Here is a 19774-nt window from a genome sequence, read left to right on the forward strand (position 1 = left end):
TCCAAAAGTGGGAGAAGGGTAGTTTTGTAAAAAGACTCAATGGTTAAAATGGATAAGAATGGTTGGACCAACCATGGCAAAGGGTAAAATACGAAAAATCCAAGAGGAGGAGCTTCTAGTTCTATCCAAAATGGGCCCACAATCCAAGCGCTTTTTCCCTTTTTCTTTCACTTTTCTGAGACCAGCCATGATTTTCTCTTCCTTGGTTCTCTGTCTTCCTCTCCTTCCCCTTCTCCTTCTTCGGAATACCTAATTAAGCTTGCCCTTCCAATTTGTCTCTCTTTTTCACTCTTTTCGAATCTCTTCTCTCTTCTCTATCTACTATAACCTTTTGTGTTTTTAACTATCCAAATCCTACTTTTATTTACATAACATTGTTTTTTCCTATTTCCATATATATCACTTTTCCTTTTCTTCTCCTTTTCTAAGTTTCAGTTACAAATTACCATTTTCCGAACTGGGTAGTCTCTGAGTTCTTGTAAATCTGTTTAATCTTGAGTCAAACAATCCAATTTGACATCTGGGTATTGACCAATTTGAGTTTCCTTAGAGTCGGTTTAGGTGTTGAATCCCTTTGCTTTTGTGAAAATTTGATTTTTTTTTTTTACTCAAAAGACTTTATGGATTGTTAAACTTTTAGTTTTTAGAGGTGGATTTTAATTTTAGTGGTGTGGTTCACAGGATCTCTGTGTGAATTCTATGTAAAAGTGAGTGTTGGTAATTGTGTTTTTCTTTTTTTTTTTTTTTTGGGGTTGAAGTTTGAGTGAGAAAATAAAATAATGAAGAGAGGGAAAGATGATGAGAAGATCATGGGGCCTATGTTCCCTAGGCTTCACGTTAATGATACAGAGAAAGGAGGGCCAAGAGCTCCTCCAAGGAATAAGATGGCTCTTTATGAGCAGCTCAGTATTCCTTCACAGAGGTTTAGCCCTGCGGTCTTGCCTCTTAACCCAAGTAATAAAAGCAGCTTGGTTCCTCCTAGTTCCTCAAGCCAGGTATTTTTCTTATCATTTACCTGTCTCTTTGTTATTCTATTGGTATATTATGGTAATATTTTTACACATCTGTTGGGGTTTGGTGAGGGGTTTTATTTCCTTATGAAGATCAACTCAATATTTTTACACATCTGTTGGGGTTTGGTGAGGGGTTTTATTTCCTTATGAAGATCAACTCATTACTTAGTAAACTTTGTCCAAATGGAGCATGATTATAGTAATTTTATAGGCATGGTGATTTATACTATCTCTGATTGCTGTAACTGATTGATGCTTGCAGGGGAGTAGCCTTGAAAGAAATATGCTTTTCCCATCTCGTGTATCTCTTTCCACATCCACAAATCTGGCTGAGAAGTTTAGTACTCGCCAGCTTGGAGGAGCAAGTGTAAATGCTCCTTTGGCACGCCTTGAGCAGAGAAAGGTCAGAGATGAAGATGATTTCATGGTTCCTGTATTTGTTAACTCAGAGACAGGTCACCAACATAATAAAACTAAGAATGGCTCAGATGGAGAAAAACTCACTCCCTTGAGCCCAACTTATCCCAGCCGTCTAATAAAACTCCAAAATGTTTGTGATAAGGATCCAAATCGGAGTAGCTATTCTGTTGTGAATTTAAGAAAAGAGGTTAGAGACCAGATTGAAGAGAGCTCAAGAGTGTGCTCAAGTAGGGAGCGTTCAGTAAAAACCGCTACGGACTTATCAACTAGAGAAAAAAGTGGACATGTCAAAGAAGCTAATATGTCTCCTGATCAAGATTGTGGAGAGCACCCTACTTCTAGACTTAGCCGATTGCATGAAAATGATGCTTGTCTGCAACAACCAGCTAATAATGGGTGCAATAATGGTGCTGAGTTGATGAGAGATATTGATGAGGGAATTCTTTCCCGGCAGAGAAGCATGTCTTATTCAGAAGGGAATCACAGTGGTCCAGATGAAACTAATAATGACAGTGAATGCCGTGGAGACAAGACATGTGGCTCACTACAGTGGGCAAATGAAGATAAAAGTGACAATGTCTCGGAGACCTCCATAGTGGATTCTGCATCTGGCTCGGATATCTCTCCTGATGATGTGGTGGAAATAATAGGTCAGAAGCATTTTTTGAAAGCAAGAAGAGCCATTGTCAAGTAAGTTTTCATTGTTAGTTACAATGTCTTGGAATTATTAAGTTTTCATTGTTAGTTACAATGTCTTGGAATTATTTCACTTTTCCGGATTTATATTGGAGAGGCCATGTGATTTTTTTTTCAAATGCTTATTCATGTTACCTTCTTGTAATATATTGTCAAAACAGTGCAAGCCTTGTGCTTTTGAAAATGAGAGAATGGCAAATTTAATCATGCACTTGCACAAGAAGCTTTCTAGGTCCCTTAGGAGGAGGGGTGGAACAAGAAATCTAGTCTATATTGCAGTGTTTCCATGTGATGTTTCAGAGGATACCTTGGCTGGTCCAATGGTGAAATTCTTGTCCTGATATTTGACATAATGCAGGTAGAGCTCTTGAGATTGGTCATTTAGGAATTAGTGCTCCCAAGACCTTGAAGAAATTTTTTAGATTGATAGATCCACATAAGATAAATTATGAAATGTTCCATGCAATCTGTACATGAAAATATAATTGAATTACCTTTATTAGTTTAAATGTGATTAATATGTTTTGAGGGTGGTTCTATTTATTTGTTAGTATCTTCTCTCTTGTTACATATGGAGCTATAACTTTTAGGTCCATGGCTGTAGCTAGTAGAAATAAAAGCACTGCTTTTTTAGTTATTATGAAAGTTTTGAGTGCTGCTTCCCTCTTATTTATTTTGGTTTTTTTGTTCTTTTTGGAATGTAAGCAATCAATCGCAATAGGTGAGTTTTAATTACTTCCTCTAGGCTGATACTACAATTGGATATAGACTACGATCACTATTCCACTATCTCTAGTTGTTATCACAAGTTAAAGTTGCCTCTAGTTTGCTGAATGCAATATGGATTACTAATAGTAGGAATATAGATTAAATGCTATCTTGTGGGGAGTAGTAAATATGGCTTTGATGGAGGGGAGAATTTATGCTCTGGAGTCCTGGGATTCCTCCCAAAGTGGCATTTTTGTGTTCAGAGGCCCTCGATAACGTATTAACCATGGATCATCTTCCAGCAGGGAGAGGACTAATTTGTGCAAGGCAACATCCGAGACAGCGGAACTCTTATTATTCATTGTCTGCTCATCTATATTTGGGTTTTATTTCTGTCTCGGTTTGATGCTGACTTCACCTTTTGGTCCTGAGAAATTTTGCTTCCATGGCACCCGAGGGCTTGGACAGGAGGAGAACAAGCTAGAGCTAATGTTGGTGGATCTCAAAGGAGGTGAACTGGGGAATGTTTGAATAATTTGAAGTTGGTGATGGTTATTTTGGCAAATGAGATGTTGTCTAGCATGGTATCTTGGGTTCTGTGGCGAAGGATTTTTTGGGAATTGGGATCTATAAGCAGAACTTAATATTACAATTTAATTTAATAGTTCTGTCCTATGTACAGCTTCTAATTGTTGTACATTTGTATAAGTTTGTATGCTTAACTCATTTTTGTGCGTATTCCTGTTCAAGAAAATATCTGTTTGTGTACATGCTGTAAATTGAAAGAAATTCTATTTGCAACAAGTGCATGTGGCTTTGGCTTTGATTTTATTGTACTGAAGCTAAATGTTCTGCATTCGGCTTGCCAAGAAGATGGCATTCAAAGAATTTCTGAGTTATGGTTATTGCTAGCCTTCAAATTAATTATTTTGTGTTTTCTCCAATGTAATGCTATCATATTTGTGTGATTGGTATTGCCTTCTTCTGTTTGTTAGATACTGATATAGCATTATCCTAATTGTTATCAAGTTCATAAGGTATATTGTAGAAAGTGTTGCCATTTAGAGCTAGGAAGAGGTTTCACCTATCAAAGAAAACTGAAGGAGGTTTTTGTTGTGAAAGAGTCACAAATCACCCCTCCCGAAAGCTGAGAACAAGGATTGAGGATAAGTGAGAGGAATCATAGACTTAAACTCAACCCTATTAACCACTTTAGTTACTTTGTCCTCATATGAAGTAATTCTTGTCTGTGTACTAATTTTTTCAAAATTATGTTATCTAGTGCTTATTCTGATGAATATCCAGTTGATATTGTCTGTTCACCTGTCAGTGATTGTATGTCTGTTAAAACTGAAATATTATGACCTTTGCAAGTTTTTCTTGATCAACTCCTGTTACTCTCTACAGTCAGCAAAGAATATTTGCAGTACAAGTGTTTGAGTTGCATAGACTTATTAAGGTAAGGTGGTCCTTGACCTTGTTTAGTAGTTTCTGCTGGTTCCCATTTGGATACATGCACACACTCACATGTATACATATAGTCAAAATGCTTAATGCTTTGGGTTGAAACAGGTTCAGAGACTAATTGCTGGATCACCACATATCTTGCTTGAGGATACAGCATATCTCAGCAAACCCTCTTTCCAAGGCTCTCCTGCAAAGAAACTACCACCAGAGTTTATTGTAAAACCACTGCCACACACTAAGTGCAAAGATGACACTGAGAAGCCAAGTCATAAAATGGAATGTTCTGCAGAAAATGCAGTTGGTAGGACATCCCTCTCTTCAGTGAAAAATGGTAGTCAGCCTTCAAACTATGGACCTTTCCTTGGAAACCCACCACCTGCACCAGTTAATGGTGATAATAAAATGAATCCTTGGTGTTTTCATCAAATGCCTGGCCATCAATGGCTGGTCCCTGTCATGTCCCCTTCCGAAGGACTGATATACAAGCCGTATACTGGACCTGGATTCATGGGATCCATTTGTGGAGGATGTGGACCTTTTGGACAAACTCCAATGACAGTCAACTTTATGACTTCAGCTTATGGAGTTGCAGCTCCTCCTCATCAAGGAATTGGGGTTCTACCCGGTGCTCCTCCAGTTGGCCACTCTTACTTTCCTCCTTATGGGATGCCAGTCATGAATCCAGCAGTCTCAGGTTCTGCTGTGGAACAAATGAACCAATTTGCTGGACCTGGTTCCTATGCCCATAATGGCCAGTTTTCTGGAGGTGGGGCAAACTTTAACATGCAACATCAAAATTCATGTAATTTGCCTAGCGAGAAGAATGGTGCTATTTCGCATGTCATGAAGTTTCAGGCATCGAAAGACACCGAACTACAAGGGAGTACAGCGAGCAGTCCTGGTGAGAGAGTGCAGAGAGATGGGACCCGTAGTGCTGCTGAAGGAAAAAATGCACTTCCGCTGTTTCGTACAGCTCCAACCATTCTGGAGGGAGCCCCTCAACCTCACGATAGTGAGCAGACGACAAGAGTGATAAGGGTTGTGCCTCACAATCCAAGATCAGCCACTGAATCAGCAGCTCGAATTTTCCAATCTATACAGGAAGAGAGAAAACAATATGACTCAGTTTAGCTTGTTTATATCAAGCAATCTATTACTAGTAAAATGATCTGGGACTCATCTAGCTAGGTGTGTTGCTTGGTCATTTTCTCTGTACTTTTTGGTAATGATACTGTAACCTTTTCCTACTAATTTTCTATTTTACCGGTCTGGTTATAGGTTAGTCATATGTAGATAGGAGTTTACAAGTCAATGTAACATGTATTTGTTATCTCTTCAATACTTTCTGATTGATGTTTCGGAGGAACAAGGATAGTAAATTCTGTGCTTGGATACCCTTGACTGCAGGCTTAGTAAGAGCTTTACTTTCCTATCAACATCTACAAGAGTTTCTTTAGGAGTAACTTCTGCATCGATACTAAGGTACTAAAATCAGATAAAGCCGGTACCAAGAAAAGCCTAGAAATCAGTTTTGCTCCTCAGCAATGGGAACACGAATCTATCTGAATGGTAAGACAGCAATGGTAATCTGAATGGAAATACTAATCCAAATTTCATTTATTTGTATAAATCCCTTATCTGTCCCTTGGGTTCGGGTTTCTTTAACCTTTTTGCTAGTTACTGATGAGTCTTTAAGAAGAGCTTGCTAGCATATCATCCATTCTGACTTCTGGAAAACATAGAACGTACTCCTTTCACTTTTTATTGGCACTAACCTCACTATCCTATAGAAAGAAAGAAGGAAAGAAAGAAAATTAACAACAGTAACCAATTACGGCAGCCATTACTAGTCCTTAAGGGCACATGAGATTCCTGCCTGGGCCCCCAAAATAGAATTCAGGATCTTCAATGTAATCTCCAACATATGTAGAACGATAGCAGTTGTATTCATCCACTTGACTACCCACCCACTCTGGGAACTTCAAGTTATAAGAGATGTCAAGTACTCGCATTCTTTTCACGAATCCTGAATTGCCAGTGATATAATCAGGAAATCTTCCATTACCCATGGCTGTTTTTGTATGGGGAGAGTGCCTTAACTTGGAGCTGTAGACATCGCCTCCCCACTCGGCGGATTCTGCACCCTGACTCAATCTTGTAAACAAGGTTCTTGGCCAATACCCTATGTTGGTTTTTTCCCCATACTGCACCCATATATTGCTTGTTTTGGGATCCTGAGCTTGAAAACCAAGTAGAAGATAATCAGAAGATTGAGGACTCAAAAATGCAAGGCTCACAAACTAATATTTCAATCCATGCACCAGTCCATGTTCTAGTGATTTTGGTTCTGATAATTGAATGATAGTTCCATCCTTAAGTTTTATTGCTAGCATTCTTAGTATTATCACTATCAAGAAAACAGACACTACTACTTTTAGTAACCAAAGTTGAGCTCTATATTTCCTGACCTTAAACATGAAGAGAGTTATCTGATATGGGAGCCCGCCGAAGACTGAGATAGGATAAATTGCTGCACCAAGAGCAATTTTATTGCTAATTTGAACGAAGCCCGGACAAGTGATATCAAAACAACCTGTTGAGTTCGATGCATCAGCCTATACATGGAGAAAAATATTTGGTTATTGATCAGATTTGTATAGCACAGTGCAAGCAACATGTTGACTAGAAAGAATGCACGTGCAATTGTCCCCCAGAAAGTTTTCTTTTAAAGCTTCAAGGCAATCACTCATGGTTAAAATGTACTTACAGTCCAGTAAACATATAATCGAGTTTGTCTGTCTCCGTAGACACTCGGGTTCACCTGAAAAGTTCAAAAATCAATCCTAGATTAATAACTATCAGATCTAATATGTAGAATCTTAGCTAAGGGGAGTTCGTACTAACCGCCCATCCAGATTCAACGCACTCAAAATCAAAGTAAGGGCCATTTCTGAGGCTGATTCTAGAAGTACTGTATTCATCATCAGATTCAACATGAGGATTCCAGACTTTGATGTCTCCTTTGACTCCAGCATAATTATACCCTGCTGTTAGCAATATTGCCTTCTGGTTCACATAAAGTTGGGCCAGAAATGCAAATGTGCCAATGAGAAATAGCAGATTTATAATAGTAAACTACTTGAACAACTGAAGTCTAGCACAGAAAGTGATGGATACCGAGTGATTCATTTGGTTTATTTGTTGAAGGGATAATGGAGTCTCCTCATTGCAGGGCTCTTTAACAGGATTATAATAGCTTGGCTTTTTATTCCAATAGCCTTCTCCAGAGTTGGATAATAGCCCTTTATTCCGGGTTCTGCGAACTGGGATTGTTCCTTTTGGACAGCTTCCACTTTTCTGCCATGGTTGAGATGTCATAATCCTGGAAGAATGCTCACTCGCTGGAGTTTCCTCCATAGTTGGATTATAACTTGGTGTCATCTAAATGGAACGAACAATAGTTTTGGTTACAAACAATTCCGATAGAAACAAAGTATCAGAACATCCAAGTAGCTAGAAATAAAGCTAAACAATTGAATGTTGATGTTCTAGCTGCAATAAAATGCATACCTGAATGATGTGATTCCTCAAAGCAGGATGATCCAACGCAGGCTGCTTGTAAATGTCAATGCAATCTATAATGTCACCATCTTCACTCTGCAGGCAAAAACATATCCTGCTTAAATGCATTGACTGGTTAAACAGGTTATATTATTCAAGAAATGAAGCATGAAACGAAATTCAGATACTATAACGTGGTCTTTTCACTGGCAGGCGACTTTCAAGGTTGCAGCTTTCAGAAGTGCTTCTTCTGATAATGAATATGAAGAGTAGTAGGATAAAAGAATCGAAAACCTATACCTGAATGGATTTCACTGCATGCCTTCCGTGGTTGCTTCCTTTTCTTCCTTCCAAAATCTTCTGTCTAGCTAAGCCTAAGTCACCCTCCCCAAGCTCATAACAAAGTGTTAGCCCCAAGAGAATAACCATGGCTTCAAAACTAGGAGAGTACAAAAAACCAGTTCTCATTTGTTACTCTCAGTTTCCTCTCCCTGAAAGGTGTTTGTATGTAATCACAAGTTCTAATGATATAATTATGAAGATGGAAAACTCTTTGGAATGCTGATATAGATGCTCTTGATGATCAAAATAGAGATGTAAGCAGCAATATTTATTTCAAGTCACACAAAATTTGCATGATTCAACTTCTAATCATGCATTTTCTATTTACACTTTCAACATTTGAATCATACTTGGAAACAAGAAACAAAAGTGAATTTTTAGCCATACTTTAGAACCACCAAATAGATATAACATATTGTTAGTATATTGGAAAAAAAGTAAAAAAAAAAGAAACCTTCAAAGCGAAACATTTAAACTTAAGTAGCCATAGACAAAGAGGCACAAAAAGGGGAGCTAGAAGTTTTAATATTTGGATTCTAACATACATAATGATGAATATATATATATATCATTTCAATTCGCAAAGGGTAAACAATTTAAATTTTGCTTAATAGCTTCAGTTCCTTCTTCTTGCTCAGTAATAATAATAAATTAATTTTGAATGGAGAATATTTTAATAATTTTATTAAATAAAATTAATCGTGTAAATTTTTGTAAAAATAAAAAATTAATTAAATAAAATTTTGTATGGTGTTAATTGAGGAAAAAAACATAAAATGTCGTGAATAAAATTGAAATGACGAAAATTGTAAGTGAAATTTATTCAAAAAGTAATATTTTGATTTTAAAAAAAATATCTGACTGTTACTTATAATAAGATACAAACATAAAGTGAATACTTTTGGGCCTTGGAATAATGGAATTAATCAAATGAAAATTAAAAAAAAAAAAGGAAATTAGGGGAAAGGATAAACATTAAACCATCTTTTGTTCTAAATAATTTCATGTCAAAAGAATCATTTCCAATATTAATGAAAATGTTTGTTTGAATATTATTTTACATTTCCACGTGGCCACTCAATACTGGCATATTCAGCCACGCTGGAGACGGAATATATTCTAGAAGGATCACACAAAAAAAAAAACATCTAAAATCCTTGGAAAATGGAAATCTAAAAGGAGTTGAAAAATCCTCACAAAGGATTTTCTATTTGTCTCCGACAGCCACCTTTTCATCCAGTGCACGGAGGAAGTGAGAGGGAGAGAGTGAAAGAGAAAGCTTGAGATAGACGCCACTAAGCGAAAATGGTGAACTTCATGCTGAAGATCGCTGCCGACCTTGAAAATCTAACGAACCTCCAGCCTCAAGGCGGCTGCGACGATCCCTCCTTCTCCTATCTCTTCAAGGTCTCTCTCTCTGTGTCTGCTTTTGACTTTGCTTTTCTTTGCTTGAGCTGAGCTCATTTCATTCCGATATGGTTTCCGGGCTTCGAACTGTTTCTTTTTACTTCTCTAAACGCAGATTACTACTCTTATTGTTGCTTGAATCCAGTATGTTCTCCGTTTTAATCCTTCTTTGTGGTCAAATGCCGGATTATTAGTTGAAATCTTCTTTTCTCAAATTTTTAGCCCTTTTTTTGTTTTAAAATAGTGAATTATTATAAGTTACTATAGTTGATAATTCTTGAGTTGAATTTATAATATTTTATTCATTTTGCTTCAGTTATCGCAACTGCAAATGCACGAAGATTTACTTTATCTGTCCGCTGCAAATGCATGTACCATTGACTTTATCTATCCGTTTATATTTCTTCCTTCGAAATTTGCTTCCATTTTCTTATTCTATTTTTTTTAATCTATTTCTCGTTATATTTATGTGATTTTACGCCTTTTTTTTTTATGGATTGCGATTAAAGATTCAGTGAAAACTACATAGATCTTCGATTTTTTCTATTGTTTTTGGATGGCTATGCTTTTAATATTTCTTTATTTGATTCCTTTCATAATTTTCTTGCAATCTCTTCCTTGCAGATCTGATTTCATTTTAATAGATTTTACTTAACTTTCCTTATTCTTCTTTCTCCTTACATAGATAAGGATGATGATAATTTAATGTTAGCATCTCTCTCATATCCTTGTTCTTTTTGTATGTCCTGGCTTTACGAGGTTTCATTTCACTAATATTTGAAATCTTGTATCTATTTGCATATTTGGAGTTTCAGCTGAAATGCGGTAGGTGTGGAGAGTTGAGTCAGAGGGAAACGTGTGTGAGCTTGGGCGAATCCATTCCTCTTCCTGTGGGCAAGGGAACCACCAATCTCATTCAGAAGGTAATCTTGTATACGTGTATTCTCAGTAAATGAATTGATTTCAAGTGAAAGGTCATTGCAATTGGTGGATTTTATGTCTGTTTGGTTGCTGAGAGCAAAGAATGGACGAGAGAGACAAATTTCTACTTCGTATAAGTTGCATCCTTACTTGGACTTAGTCAATTTCACCTGGGCTACACGTGGTAATACTAGTCTTGGTTTATGTTATTCCCCTTCTCATTTCTCAAGCTAGCAGATATTTCTAGTTTAGTGTTCTTAGATTATGTCTAATTGGAAGTTTTGTTTTGTGAATTTAGTTGTAAAATCACTGTGTTTTCTGAACTAAAAAAAAAAAAAAGGAATCTCATGCATTAGAATAAATCCACAAATCCATGCTACATGTTAAGAACCAATATTTAAGCAATGTTTTTTGTAGTTGCGAGATGCATAATTTTCTTTCCCCATCCTGTGCTGTATAATTTAGAAGAAGCATGATGTGATTCTAAACTCCAATTGTAAGTCCGCATGACTCCTTTCCATTTCACATGCTGTATTGTTGGTTGAGTTTTTCTTTGATTCATTCCTTCTAAAAGTTGCTTGGGGTCAAGTAAGCTTTGAGACCAGTATTTTTTTCTAGATAACATCTGTCTTATATCTAATGGTTTCAGTAGCCTTATGTAGATATTCTATGTGTTTATCTTGTATACAATCAAACTTCTGCATTTTATATGGCATGCTACTTGTAGTTGCTTTAACTGCAAAACTTCAATTTACTATACTGGGTTTTTCCTTTTTATCTACCTAGCTATTTACTTCCAGTGATTAATGGTATTGTTATGCCTTTTCTTTTTTACTTTAGTGCAAGTTTTGTTTGAGGGAAGGAACTATAACAATGATCCCTGGCCAAGGTCGACCACTGACCCACAAAGACAGTGAAGCAGGAAGCTATGCACCTTTGATGCTATTGGACTGTAGGGGTCATGAGCCTGTGGGTTTTATATTCGGTGGTGGCTGGAAGGTTGAATCTGTAAGTCTTTGTTCTTCATCCCCCACCCTAGATGATCTTTTTATTGGGTAGTGGAAATTGTGAACAAAGCTTTATTATAGCAAGGGCTTCAGACTGTAATGTCTTGGTATATATTGATTTTCCAATACCAATCATAGCAATAATCATTTATGAGCTATTAAAATGATAACACATTCTTTGTTTTTTATGACAAAAATAACCAGAGTCAGATGTAAAAGATCAAGACTAATCACTATATAGAAGTCCCTGCTTTATATTATGCATATTATGATGTTTGAAGATATTGCATTTGCTGTATTTCCTAGCTGGGAAGTACCTAGTTTGAATTTTTCCCACCCATTTCAAAAAGTGTATAATAACTTAGTAAGCACCTTGCACCTAAAGCTAAGGGCATTTAAACCACGTATTCAATCTTCAGCGGAATTGGATGGCAAGCCTGGCTAGAAGTTACAGTTAACGCTGCACTTACATGTGAATTTGTTTATGTGATGCTAGTAATTGCATAATATCCTGACCATAGTTAGGCATTGTTGTTGTCTGATTTCTGGTAGTTACTGAAATATTCCCTCACCGTTGGGTTGTTGGGCATTTACACGGTTACTTACTGCCATCTATATATTTGGTGAATGTGTTTCCATGTCAACTTACTGTAATTTGTTTGTGTAGCTGGAAGGGACTAAATTTGAAGATGTTGACTTGTCTGGAGATGACTTCGCTGAATATGATGAGAAGGGAGAGTGCCCAGTGATGATATCCAACCTTCGTGCTACTTTTGATGTGGTGAAGTAGAGTAGTACTACTCCCCAACTTGCACATGTCTTGGTAAATAAGACTGATGGTTCATCATGAATGAGGTAGAAACCTGTGACTGTAAAACATTTAATGTAGGCATGAAGCTATATCCAATCGTGGTTTGATGTGAATTGTTCAGTTTGTAGTATATGCTAATAGATACAATGGCAATGGTTTGCACTGATTAATGAATCACATAATGTTTGCGTGTTCATTGTTTTCTTTATTTTTTGAATTATGAAGATAATTACGCTGAATGCAAATAGCTTTCCCTTAAAGAAGTAAAGAAGTCCCCCATGTTTGAGAATGGATTCTTTTTAGACCTGGGGAAGCTTCATGGTTCTTGCTCTTCATAGCAAGAGCCTGGAGTTGTTGGTGAGGCTGAAATGTGCCAACTCGGAGTAGTGTCAAGAAACTTTTATCTGGCCTAGATTTTTTTATATTTTTCAGTTCACATTCGTATGTGGGAGCATACTAACTGTTCTTCCAGTACTTGGGAATGTTTCTGATACACTTGAAGACGCAAGGCTGCTCCATAATTTGCTGGTGCTGTAGTGCATCGCATATATCAGGTATTGTGAGAGATTGCGTTTTTGTTGGCAGGAAACAGATATTAGTACTTTTACTTTGGAAACAGATGCAACCGCCTTCTTACTACTACGTTTCTTTATTTATCTAGGAAACCATCGCCTGATCTGAATGAATTGGACAAATTTGTTCCATTGGGAGTATACGTAAGAATATTTTGCGGGATGTTTGAGGAATTGTCCTTCACCTCGTTGCCAGCCAGCCTTCGTTGGAAACAGGATAACGACTAGAATCAACTTAGGTGGAAGCGGTCCGCACGTCTCATGCATATGTTGGTGAGCAATCTTATAAATGTAGCTCTAGGTGGGTCCGGATCCGAGCTTCGTATGAAAGTGGAAACTCCACCTCGATGAAAATTCGACAAATTAGCTTTGCCATTAAATGTGTGAACCATACAATGGGTAAATGTTAATTCACTGCCCTTCCTGTTAAGAATCAAAATTCGACTATTCTCTCCTTTATTGCCTTCTACAGAAGGAGTTTGAATTACCTAAAATAGATTGTGTAGTGAGAATCCAGAGGGATTTATTTCGGGGGAGTTTCAGATTTTTCATTTTTTGTTTTTGATAATCCCATTTTTGGAGGAAAAGAAATCCTAACGGCATTGATCATGCTTAATATCAAATCCCACTTTCAGTGACGTGAGGGAATTGTACTTCTAGCTGACTGCCTGGCCCCTCTATTTGGGTCACCATTAACCCCAGAAGTTTGATCATCATGCCTCATTCTCCTGGTGCCTTGTTAACATCTTAAATATACAAAGAAGCCATTTCCTCTTTTAAAATTCCCATTATATCCCTGCATGTCAAACAGTAAACTGTAACTCCATAGGACAAGACTGCCTTTTTAACTCACTCAAGGCTGCCCAAAATCACAGGTGGGCATATCATTTTTAAATACCGTTCTTCACATGGCAGCCAAGAAAAGGCATCTCCCCGACAACTGCAAACGCCAACTCGCGAAAGGAAAATAAAAAAAAACAGCACTCACTTCACACTCCCAGCCTTCCTTCCTTCCTTCCCTGAGTGAAGAAAGAGACACTGTTATTAACTTGCCACAGATTTCACAAATCATGCTCTTAGCACCACAAAATCCAGAAAAACATACTTATTGACCAACCAACTTCACCACATCTCTTTCTCTTGGCCTTCACCAAACTTTTCTGTCCTCCTCTGCCAAACCTTCTTTAATCTTTATTGTTTTCCCATACTGACCTTAATAAATAGTCTGGGCGCAATCCCAGCACCTCATATAGAATTAGAAACCTCTTTATCTCTATATCTTTCCGCACCCAAAAGTTTACATGGTACGTTCACTGTCTTCTACTCTTTTTGTTTTCTTGTTAACGAAGACTTCTGTCAGCCTCGTTCTGGACTTTGATCTTGGGTTAGATTCTTGATAGAACACTGTTTATCCAATACCCTTTTCCTTTAAACTCTTGATTCTCACGTTAAATTAGTTTATAGTGATTTTTTTTTTGGTCAGGTGGTATAACTTGTAAACTCTGGATCTGTTGTTCTATTATTGTTTCTATTGCTAAAAGGGGCTGTATTTTTTAAAGTTAGTTAGTTGCTAAAAAACCCCAAGGTAGTGGAATTTATTTCACTGAATTAATCGGTGGGGATCTAAGATGCGAGAGATTTTAGTTTGCTTTTGAGTGGGAAAACAAAGAAAGGGGCGGTTTCTGGATCTGACCCCGGAAGTTGAATTCTGGTTTTTGAATTTTCTTAAACGATGCAAACAAGAGTTGGGTCGGCCGGGTCATTGGATGAAGTCAAGGATCCTGTGGTTACTACTAGGACAAGTCAATCTAAGACTTTGCCACTAAGGTTATTACAGTTGTTTGGGTTGTTCCTTGCTCTCTGTATCGCCTTTTCGATCGTTAGTATATATACAATCCGGCGTTTTGGAATTTATAGTGTGGTTACTACAGTTAAGTCTAATTTTGTACCGTGTGTTGAAGAACCAAATAGTTTGAATCGGTGGATAAAGCCTCCATCGAATTTGCTTCACACGATGAATGATAAAGAGTTATTATGGAGGGCATCTTTCGTGCCTCGAATAAAGAAGTATCCATTTAATAGACTTCCGAAGATTGCATTTATGTTCTTGACTAAGGGGCCGTTGCCGCTTTCTCCTCTTTGGGAGAGGTTCTTGAAGGGGCATGAAGGCCTTTATTCCATCTATATTCATTCACTGCCATCATACAATGCCGAGTTTCCTCCTTCATCAGTTTTTTACGGGAGGCAAATCCCAAGTCAGGTATGGTACTCATAATGTCCATTTCTTTTATAGGAGTTTTCATTTGTTTCTGAATTCTGTATTTTTTTTAATCGTCTTTGTTCTTTGTCATGTTATGAACCCTTCCATCCTTATTCCTCTGTAATGCACTTTGTGTGTTCTTTTACATGCTTATGCACAACATGGTAAGTTACTGTCCTTGATAATGCTAATTCTGTTTAGAACCTTTCTTATGTAGCGTTTTTGCTAAGTAGGTCTCCTGAGAATCTTTGTCCATAAGAGTGATAGTAGCATGCTTGTTATCTAGGCATTTCATAACTGTTGCAGAAGTTAGCATGCTAACTTAAGTTACATTAGGAAATTTGGTTTTTGGAGGTTAGACTTAGAACTGCTACCATTCATGGCCTCTCATTCCCTTTTTTTTTTTTCAATAATGGGATGTTAGTTTGTTCCTCTCCTTATTTATCTACTTAAATTCAAGTTTTGATTGGTTCTTGGTTAGCTGGATAGATGGTGATCTGCCTGACCTTTATAACCTCTTTGCCAGTGGAAAGGTTTTCTCATGTTCAATACATTTTAGGCATTCCACAAGTTTTTTGCAAACACACACAAAATTGTGGTCACAAATAGACAAATAATATATCACTTTGATAAACAAAAATAAAAATGGCATGAGATGTATTTGATTGTTCAAACTTTATGTGACCTTCAATTTTTTAGATCACCTAACCTGCATGCAAGCTTGCAATTTGAAATCTGTCTATTTTTACCATCTGGATTTATCTTGTGCTTCAAACCACAGCACAGGTTTAAGACCCTCATAGTATAGCACACTATATCAGTGATGCTTGTTGAAACTGGAGACAAAGTTAATTCTGAACTAATCATGCAGAGTAACATCAGGGTGACAGAGAAACTTTATGATTTAGACTTTAGAGACCTTTCAGGAAGTGAGTGTGGGGAATAGGAACTTATAGTGAGCTGAACATTTGCTTTGGAACAGATAGCTGTATTGTTTTGGCTAACTTGTAGGAGATGGCAAATTATTGTGATTGATTTGCCCGAAGAGATTTCACTAGATTTATGGTTGTCTTTCTAGTCCTGGTGTTAAGTAGAATATTGTGTGTGCAAGAGATGTGTTTTTGTTTGGGTCCCTGTAGGAAGATAAAAGAATCTGATTGTTTACATGTAAATTGTCAGCTGTTGTATTTGAAGGTAAAGGGGTAAACGTCTTCTACCCAGTATCTGTCATCTCTATATCAGCTCTTGTAGTGTTTTGCTGAATTTCTTTCTTTCAGTTACACCAAAGTACCCTGTTGTGGTTTCTATTTTTTTTTACTTCCCATCAGTCATGATTTATAGTAATTGTTTGGCATTTGTTCTTCAACAGTTCAGATAGATGTTTGTTATTTAAATGAGCAGCCTTTATTTCTTCTCTTTTGGGGATTGAGTTCCTGATTTCTGTATTTGCTCTCATGCAGGTCTCTGAGTGGGGAAGGATGAGTATGTGTGATGCTGAGAGAAGACTCCTTGCCAACGCCTTGCTTGACATATCAAATGAATGGTTTATCCTCCTCTCTGAATCTTGCATACCTCTATACAATTTCAGTGTCATCTACCACTACATAAAGAAATCCAAATATAGTTTCATTGGTGCATTTGATGACCCTGGGCCATATGGTAGAGGACGTTACAATGAGAACATGGCTCCTGAAGTGAATATCACCCAGTGGCGTAAGGGGTCCCAATGGTTCGAAATTAACCGAAGGCTTGCACTCAACATAGTGGAAGATAGTACATATTACCCGAAGTTTGAACAGTTCTGTAGACCGGCATGTTATGTTGATGAGCATTATTTCCCCACCATGTTAACAATCCAGGCATCAAATCTCATAGCAAATAGAAGCATCACATGGGTAGACTGGTCGAGAGGTGGGGCTCATCCTGCTACATTTGGTAGAGCAGACATTACAGAAGAGTTGTTCAAGAGAATTTTCGAAGATCATCAGTGCAGGTACAACGATCAGCCATCTTTGGTCTGTTTTCTTTTTGCCAGAAAATTTGCACCAAGCGCATTGGAGCCTTTGTTACAGATAGCACCAAAGATTTTGGGCTTCGGACTTTCTGAGTGATGAATGAACATAAACCTTGCCACTGCCAGATTTAGATCCTGAAACAAAATTTGAAGTGGAGATGAGTCCATGAGAGACTATGGGAGCATGCCAGGTCCATTCTTTGATCTCATACATAAATGGGTCCTCTTTTTCCTTTCTTTCTTTTATAAAATTTAACCCTCGTCGGTGATACGGTGTGGTTTTCTTACTTTGTACACTCTCCTAACTCTTTGGCACTCCCAACCCAAAAAACCATTCTGTATGTACAGAAAATTCACATTTTTGTATTGAGGTTGAGAATACTACTGTATCAGGATATTTAGATAGCACCAGTGTTTTTGTTTTGTGCAATTTTCAATACACCCCCCACCTCTCTCTCCCTCTCTCTTGATAGTTTTGGCCAATGAGTTTGAGCTTTGAAGTTTAAAAGAGCAGCAAGAGTATCACGTTAAAACTTCAGGTATTTGGTTCTGATTGGTGTGGGAAGAGTGACGTAATAATGTGAGAAGAACATTTTCTTGCTAAAGATAAAAGAAGTAACTAAACTAAAATGAGGTGGCATTTGTTTGTCTTTTAGGGTAAAAGTAAGCGACCTTAATCGTTGCTACTTAAGAAGCGTTGCTTTGTCATTTTTGTCAAAAGAAAAAAACAATGAGAATCCCATTCCTTAGTTCGTTTTTTGGTAGAAAAATCCCAATAATAGCTTATATCAAACGCAAATAGCTCCCCCCCCCCCCCCAAATTACACGCAAATTTAAAACCAAAAACGTTAGATAGATATGAGCTTAAATGCTTTCCCTTAATTAACTTTGAGAGACACAAGTCAAAAGTAAAACATTAAACAATAACACGTGTTGGTCATTCAAAATCGTGTGTGCCTTTTGACACCAGTCAAGGGGAAACTTCTCGAATTCATACACCTGTCTTTCATTCTTTGCTTTGAATTTCAAAAACAATAAACCCTGTTCCTTTTGGGCCCTCCACGTGTTCTTCCCCGGTTGGCCCAACCTCCGTCTCTACCATGTGACGTTTTGTGGACCCACGTTGAATCCGCATCTTTGCAGTTGTTTCGCGACGAAATCAGCGTGATTACTTCCTCAATTGCGGGCTGCCCATCACTCCTTCCCTCTCCTCTCATCTCCTCTGTTTTAACTTCGCTGCGAATGTCTCATGCGCGTGTCAACACGGGTGAATACTGAACCTCAATCTTAACCAGACCTATTTAGATAGCCACCAGATGCGCGAGTAGAATCACGCTCTTTAGCCCAGCGGTCCCACTACTCCCTTGATTTGGCAAAGAATCAAATTCTATTCCGAAAGAAGAAAAAACAAAGATCCGCCCCTAACAAGCATTAACAGCGTTAAAACGACCGCGTTTTCCATTGCACTACTTGTCATTATCAAAAAATACTGGGGGTAACGAACAATTTACACGCGTAAAATAAAATTAAGGAAGCCCTTTGAAACGGGGACCCGCTGGAGTACCAGCTGCAGCAATTGCAATCTCCAGGCTGGATATCCGGGCAGCTGCCCAAAGTCTCTCTCCTTCTCTCTCTATATATAGACCCCACCTATCCCACCCAAAACCCTCAACACATATCCTCACTCTCTAAAGGGGAAAAAGGAACGGTCTTTTTAACGCTTAAGAATTCCAACAATGGCTCTCTCCAGGGCTTCTCTAATGCTTGTTCTCGTCGCTGTTTGTGCTCTCATGGCTTCGGCTCTCGCTGCTGAGGCCCCAGCTCCAAGCCCCACCTCGGGAGCTGGCTCTATCTCTCTCTCATTCGTCTCCGTTGTCGCCGCCGCCGCTATGGCTCTCCTTTTCGGCTCTACTCTCAGGATCTGAAGATTTGTCACCTCTGGCGGTGGCGTCTCCTTGGATTGATGGCTATGGATGGTGTAGAGAGGGGGCTCGGATTTTCATTTTTATATATTTTTTTTGTGTTTTAAATTTGGTTTGGAATTTTAGTACTAGTGGATCTAGGGAGTGAGTATATATATATTTGAGAGAGTGAGACGGGGAGAGGTAGCTGTGTTTTGTGTCTGCACAGATTATTGATGTTGATGTTTGGACTTAATTATTTCAGTATCATTTCTTATGGATTTATATCATTTTTATTAGTATAATGAGAGATCTTTTATTTTTTACATACACTCCATTTGTTTCTTAATTTTTTCTGTTCAGTTATTTCTTACGTTTTCTCTGCAGCCAAACAATAGCCACATATTCTCTGCAATTATTTATATATACATTGGAATTTTCTGGTTCAACTCCTAGCCTAGGTCTTGCTTTGCTCTTAAAGTTTTGCTAGGACTGTAGAGACAAATTTACCCTTCAATGGTCCACACTCTAACCGTACCACTACCAGTAAAGCAAAAATTTTGCAGTAATGCTGGCCTCCACTCGCTACCATGTGACCTACAAAATATCCTTCTGTTCTCTTTACATAAACGAATGGCAGAATGGGGTCCCTCAAAAAGCTTTAAAAAAAGGTT

The 19774-nt window shown here is 37.8% G+C and overlaps 4 protein-coding genes across 4 annotated transcripts; 3 read left to right on the top strand and 1 right to left on the bottom strand.

The window, feature by feature from the left end:
• Positions 181 to 5740, top strand: LOC18588025 (protein EARLY FLOWERING 3). Its single transcript, XM_007012165.2, has 4 exons — positions 181 to 995; positions 1276 to 2123; positions 4245 to 4296; positions 4410 to 5740. The coding sequence occupies exons 1-4, from the start codon at positions 780 to 782 to the stop codon at positions 5433 to 5435; spliced, it is 2142 nt and encodes a 713-aa protein (XP_007012227.2). The 5' UTR covers positions 181 to 779; the 3' UTR covers positions 5436 to 5740.
• On the bottom strand, positions 5942 to 8333 carry LOC18588026. Its single transcript, XM_007012166.2, has 7 exons — positions 8166 to 8333; positions 7875 to 7961; positions 7482 to 7745; positions 7209 to 7370; positions 7072 to 7125; positions 6773 to 6919; positions 5942 to 6538 (listed from the first exon to the last, which is right to left on the bottom strand). Exons 1-7 carry the CDS (start codon positions 8331 to 8333, stop codon positions 6158 to 6160), a joined length of 1263 nt encoding a protein of 420 aa, XP_007012228.1. The 3' UTR covers positions 5942 to 6157.
• Positions 9348 to 12549, top strand: LOC18588027 (UPF0587 protein C1orf123 homolog). The gene is made up of 4 exons (XM_007012168.2): positions 9348 to 9614; positions 10430 to 10537; positions 11376 to 11543; positions 12210 to 12549. Exons 1-4 carry the CDS (start codon positions 9513 to 9515, stop codon positions 12330 to 12332), a joined length of 501 nt encoding a protein of 166 aa, XP_007012230.1. The 5' UTR covers positions 9348 to 9512; the 3' UTR covers positions 12333 to 12549.
• On the top strand, positions 13825 to 17624 carry LOC18588028. Its single transcript, XM_007012169.2, has 2 exons — positions 13825 to 15185; positions 16646 to 17624. Exons 1-2 carry the CDS (start codon positions 14658 to 14660, stop codon positions 17294 to 17296), a joined length of 1179 nt encoding a protein of 392 aa, XP_007012231.2. The 5' UTR covers positions 13825 to 14657; the 3' UTR covers positions 17297 to 17624.

The sequence above is a fragment of the Theobroma cacao genome, chromosome 9 (genome assembly GCF_000208745.1).
Source record: "Theobroma cacao cultivar B97-61/B2 chromosome 9, Criollo_cocoa_genome_V2, whole genome shotgun sequence".
In the NCBI taxonomy this organism is placed as follows: domain Eukaryota; kingdom Viridiplantae; phylum Streptophyta; class Magnoliopsida; order Malvales; family Malvaceae; genus Theobroma; species Theobroma cacao.

What these genes read in the sequence shown, in the direction of transcription:
- LOC18588025 (XM_007012165.2), top strand. Translation starts at nt 780, where the DNA reads ATGAAGAGAGGGAAAGATGATGAGAAGATCATGGGGCCTATGTTCCCT. An exon ending in CTCCTAGTTCCTCAAGCCAG is followed by an intron (nt 996 to 1,275) that starts GTATTTTTCTTA and finishes TGATGCTTGCAG; the next exon opens with GGGAGTAGCCTTGAAAGAAA. An exon ending in GCAAGAAGAGCCATTGTCAA is followed by an intron (nt 2,124 to 4,244) that starts GTAAGTTTTCAT and finishes TACTCTCTACAG; the next exon opens with TCAGCAAAGAATATTTGCAG.
- LOC18588026 (XM_007012166.2), bottom strand. Translation starts at nt 8,333, where the DNA reads ATGAGAACTGGTTTTTTGTACTCTCCTAGTTTTGAAGCCATGGTTATT. An exon ending in ATGCAGTGAAATCCATTCAG is followed by an intron (nt 7,962 to 8,165) that starts GTATAGGTTTTC and finishes TTTTGCCTGCAG; the next exon opens with AGTGAAGATGGTGACATTAT. An exon ending in TAAACCAAATGAATCACTCG is followed by an intron (nt 7,371 to 7,481) that starts GTATCCATCACT and finishes TATGTGAACCAG; the next exon opens with AAGGCAATATTGCTAACAGC.
- LOC18588027 (XM_007012168.2), top strand. Translation starts at nt 9,513, where the DNA reads ATGGTGAACTTCATGCTGAAGATCGCTGCCGACCTTGAAAATCTAACG. An exon ending in CCACCAATCTCATTCAGAAG is followed by an intron (nt 10,538 to 11,375) that starts GTAATCTTGTAT and finishes TTTTTACTTTAG; the next exon opens with TGCAAGTTTTGTTTGAGGGA. An exon ending in GTGGCTGGAAGGTTGAATCT is followed by an intron (nt 11,544 to 12,209) that starts GTAAGTCTTTGT and finishes TTGTTTGTGTAG; the next exon opens with CTGGAAGGGACTAAATTTGA.
- LOC18588028 (XM_007012169.2), top strand. Translation starts at nt 14,658, where the DNA reads ATGCAAACAAGAGTTGGGTCGGCCGGGTCATTGGATGAAGTCAAGGAT. An exon ending in GGAGGCAAATCCCAAGTCAG is followed by an intron (nt 15,186 to 16,645) that starts GTATGGTACTCA and finishes GCTCTCATGCAG; the next exon opens with GTCTCTGAGTGGGGAAGGAT.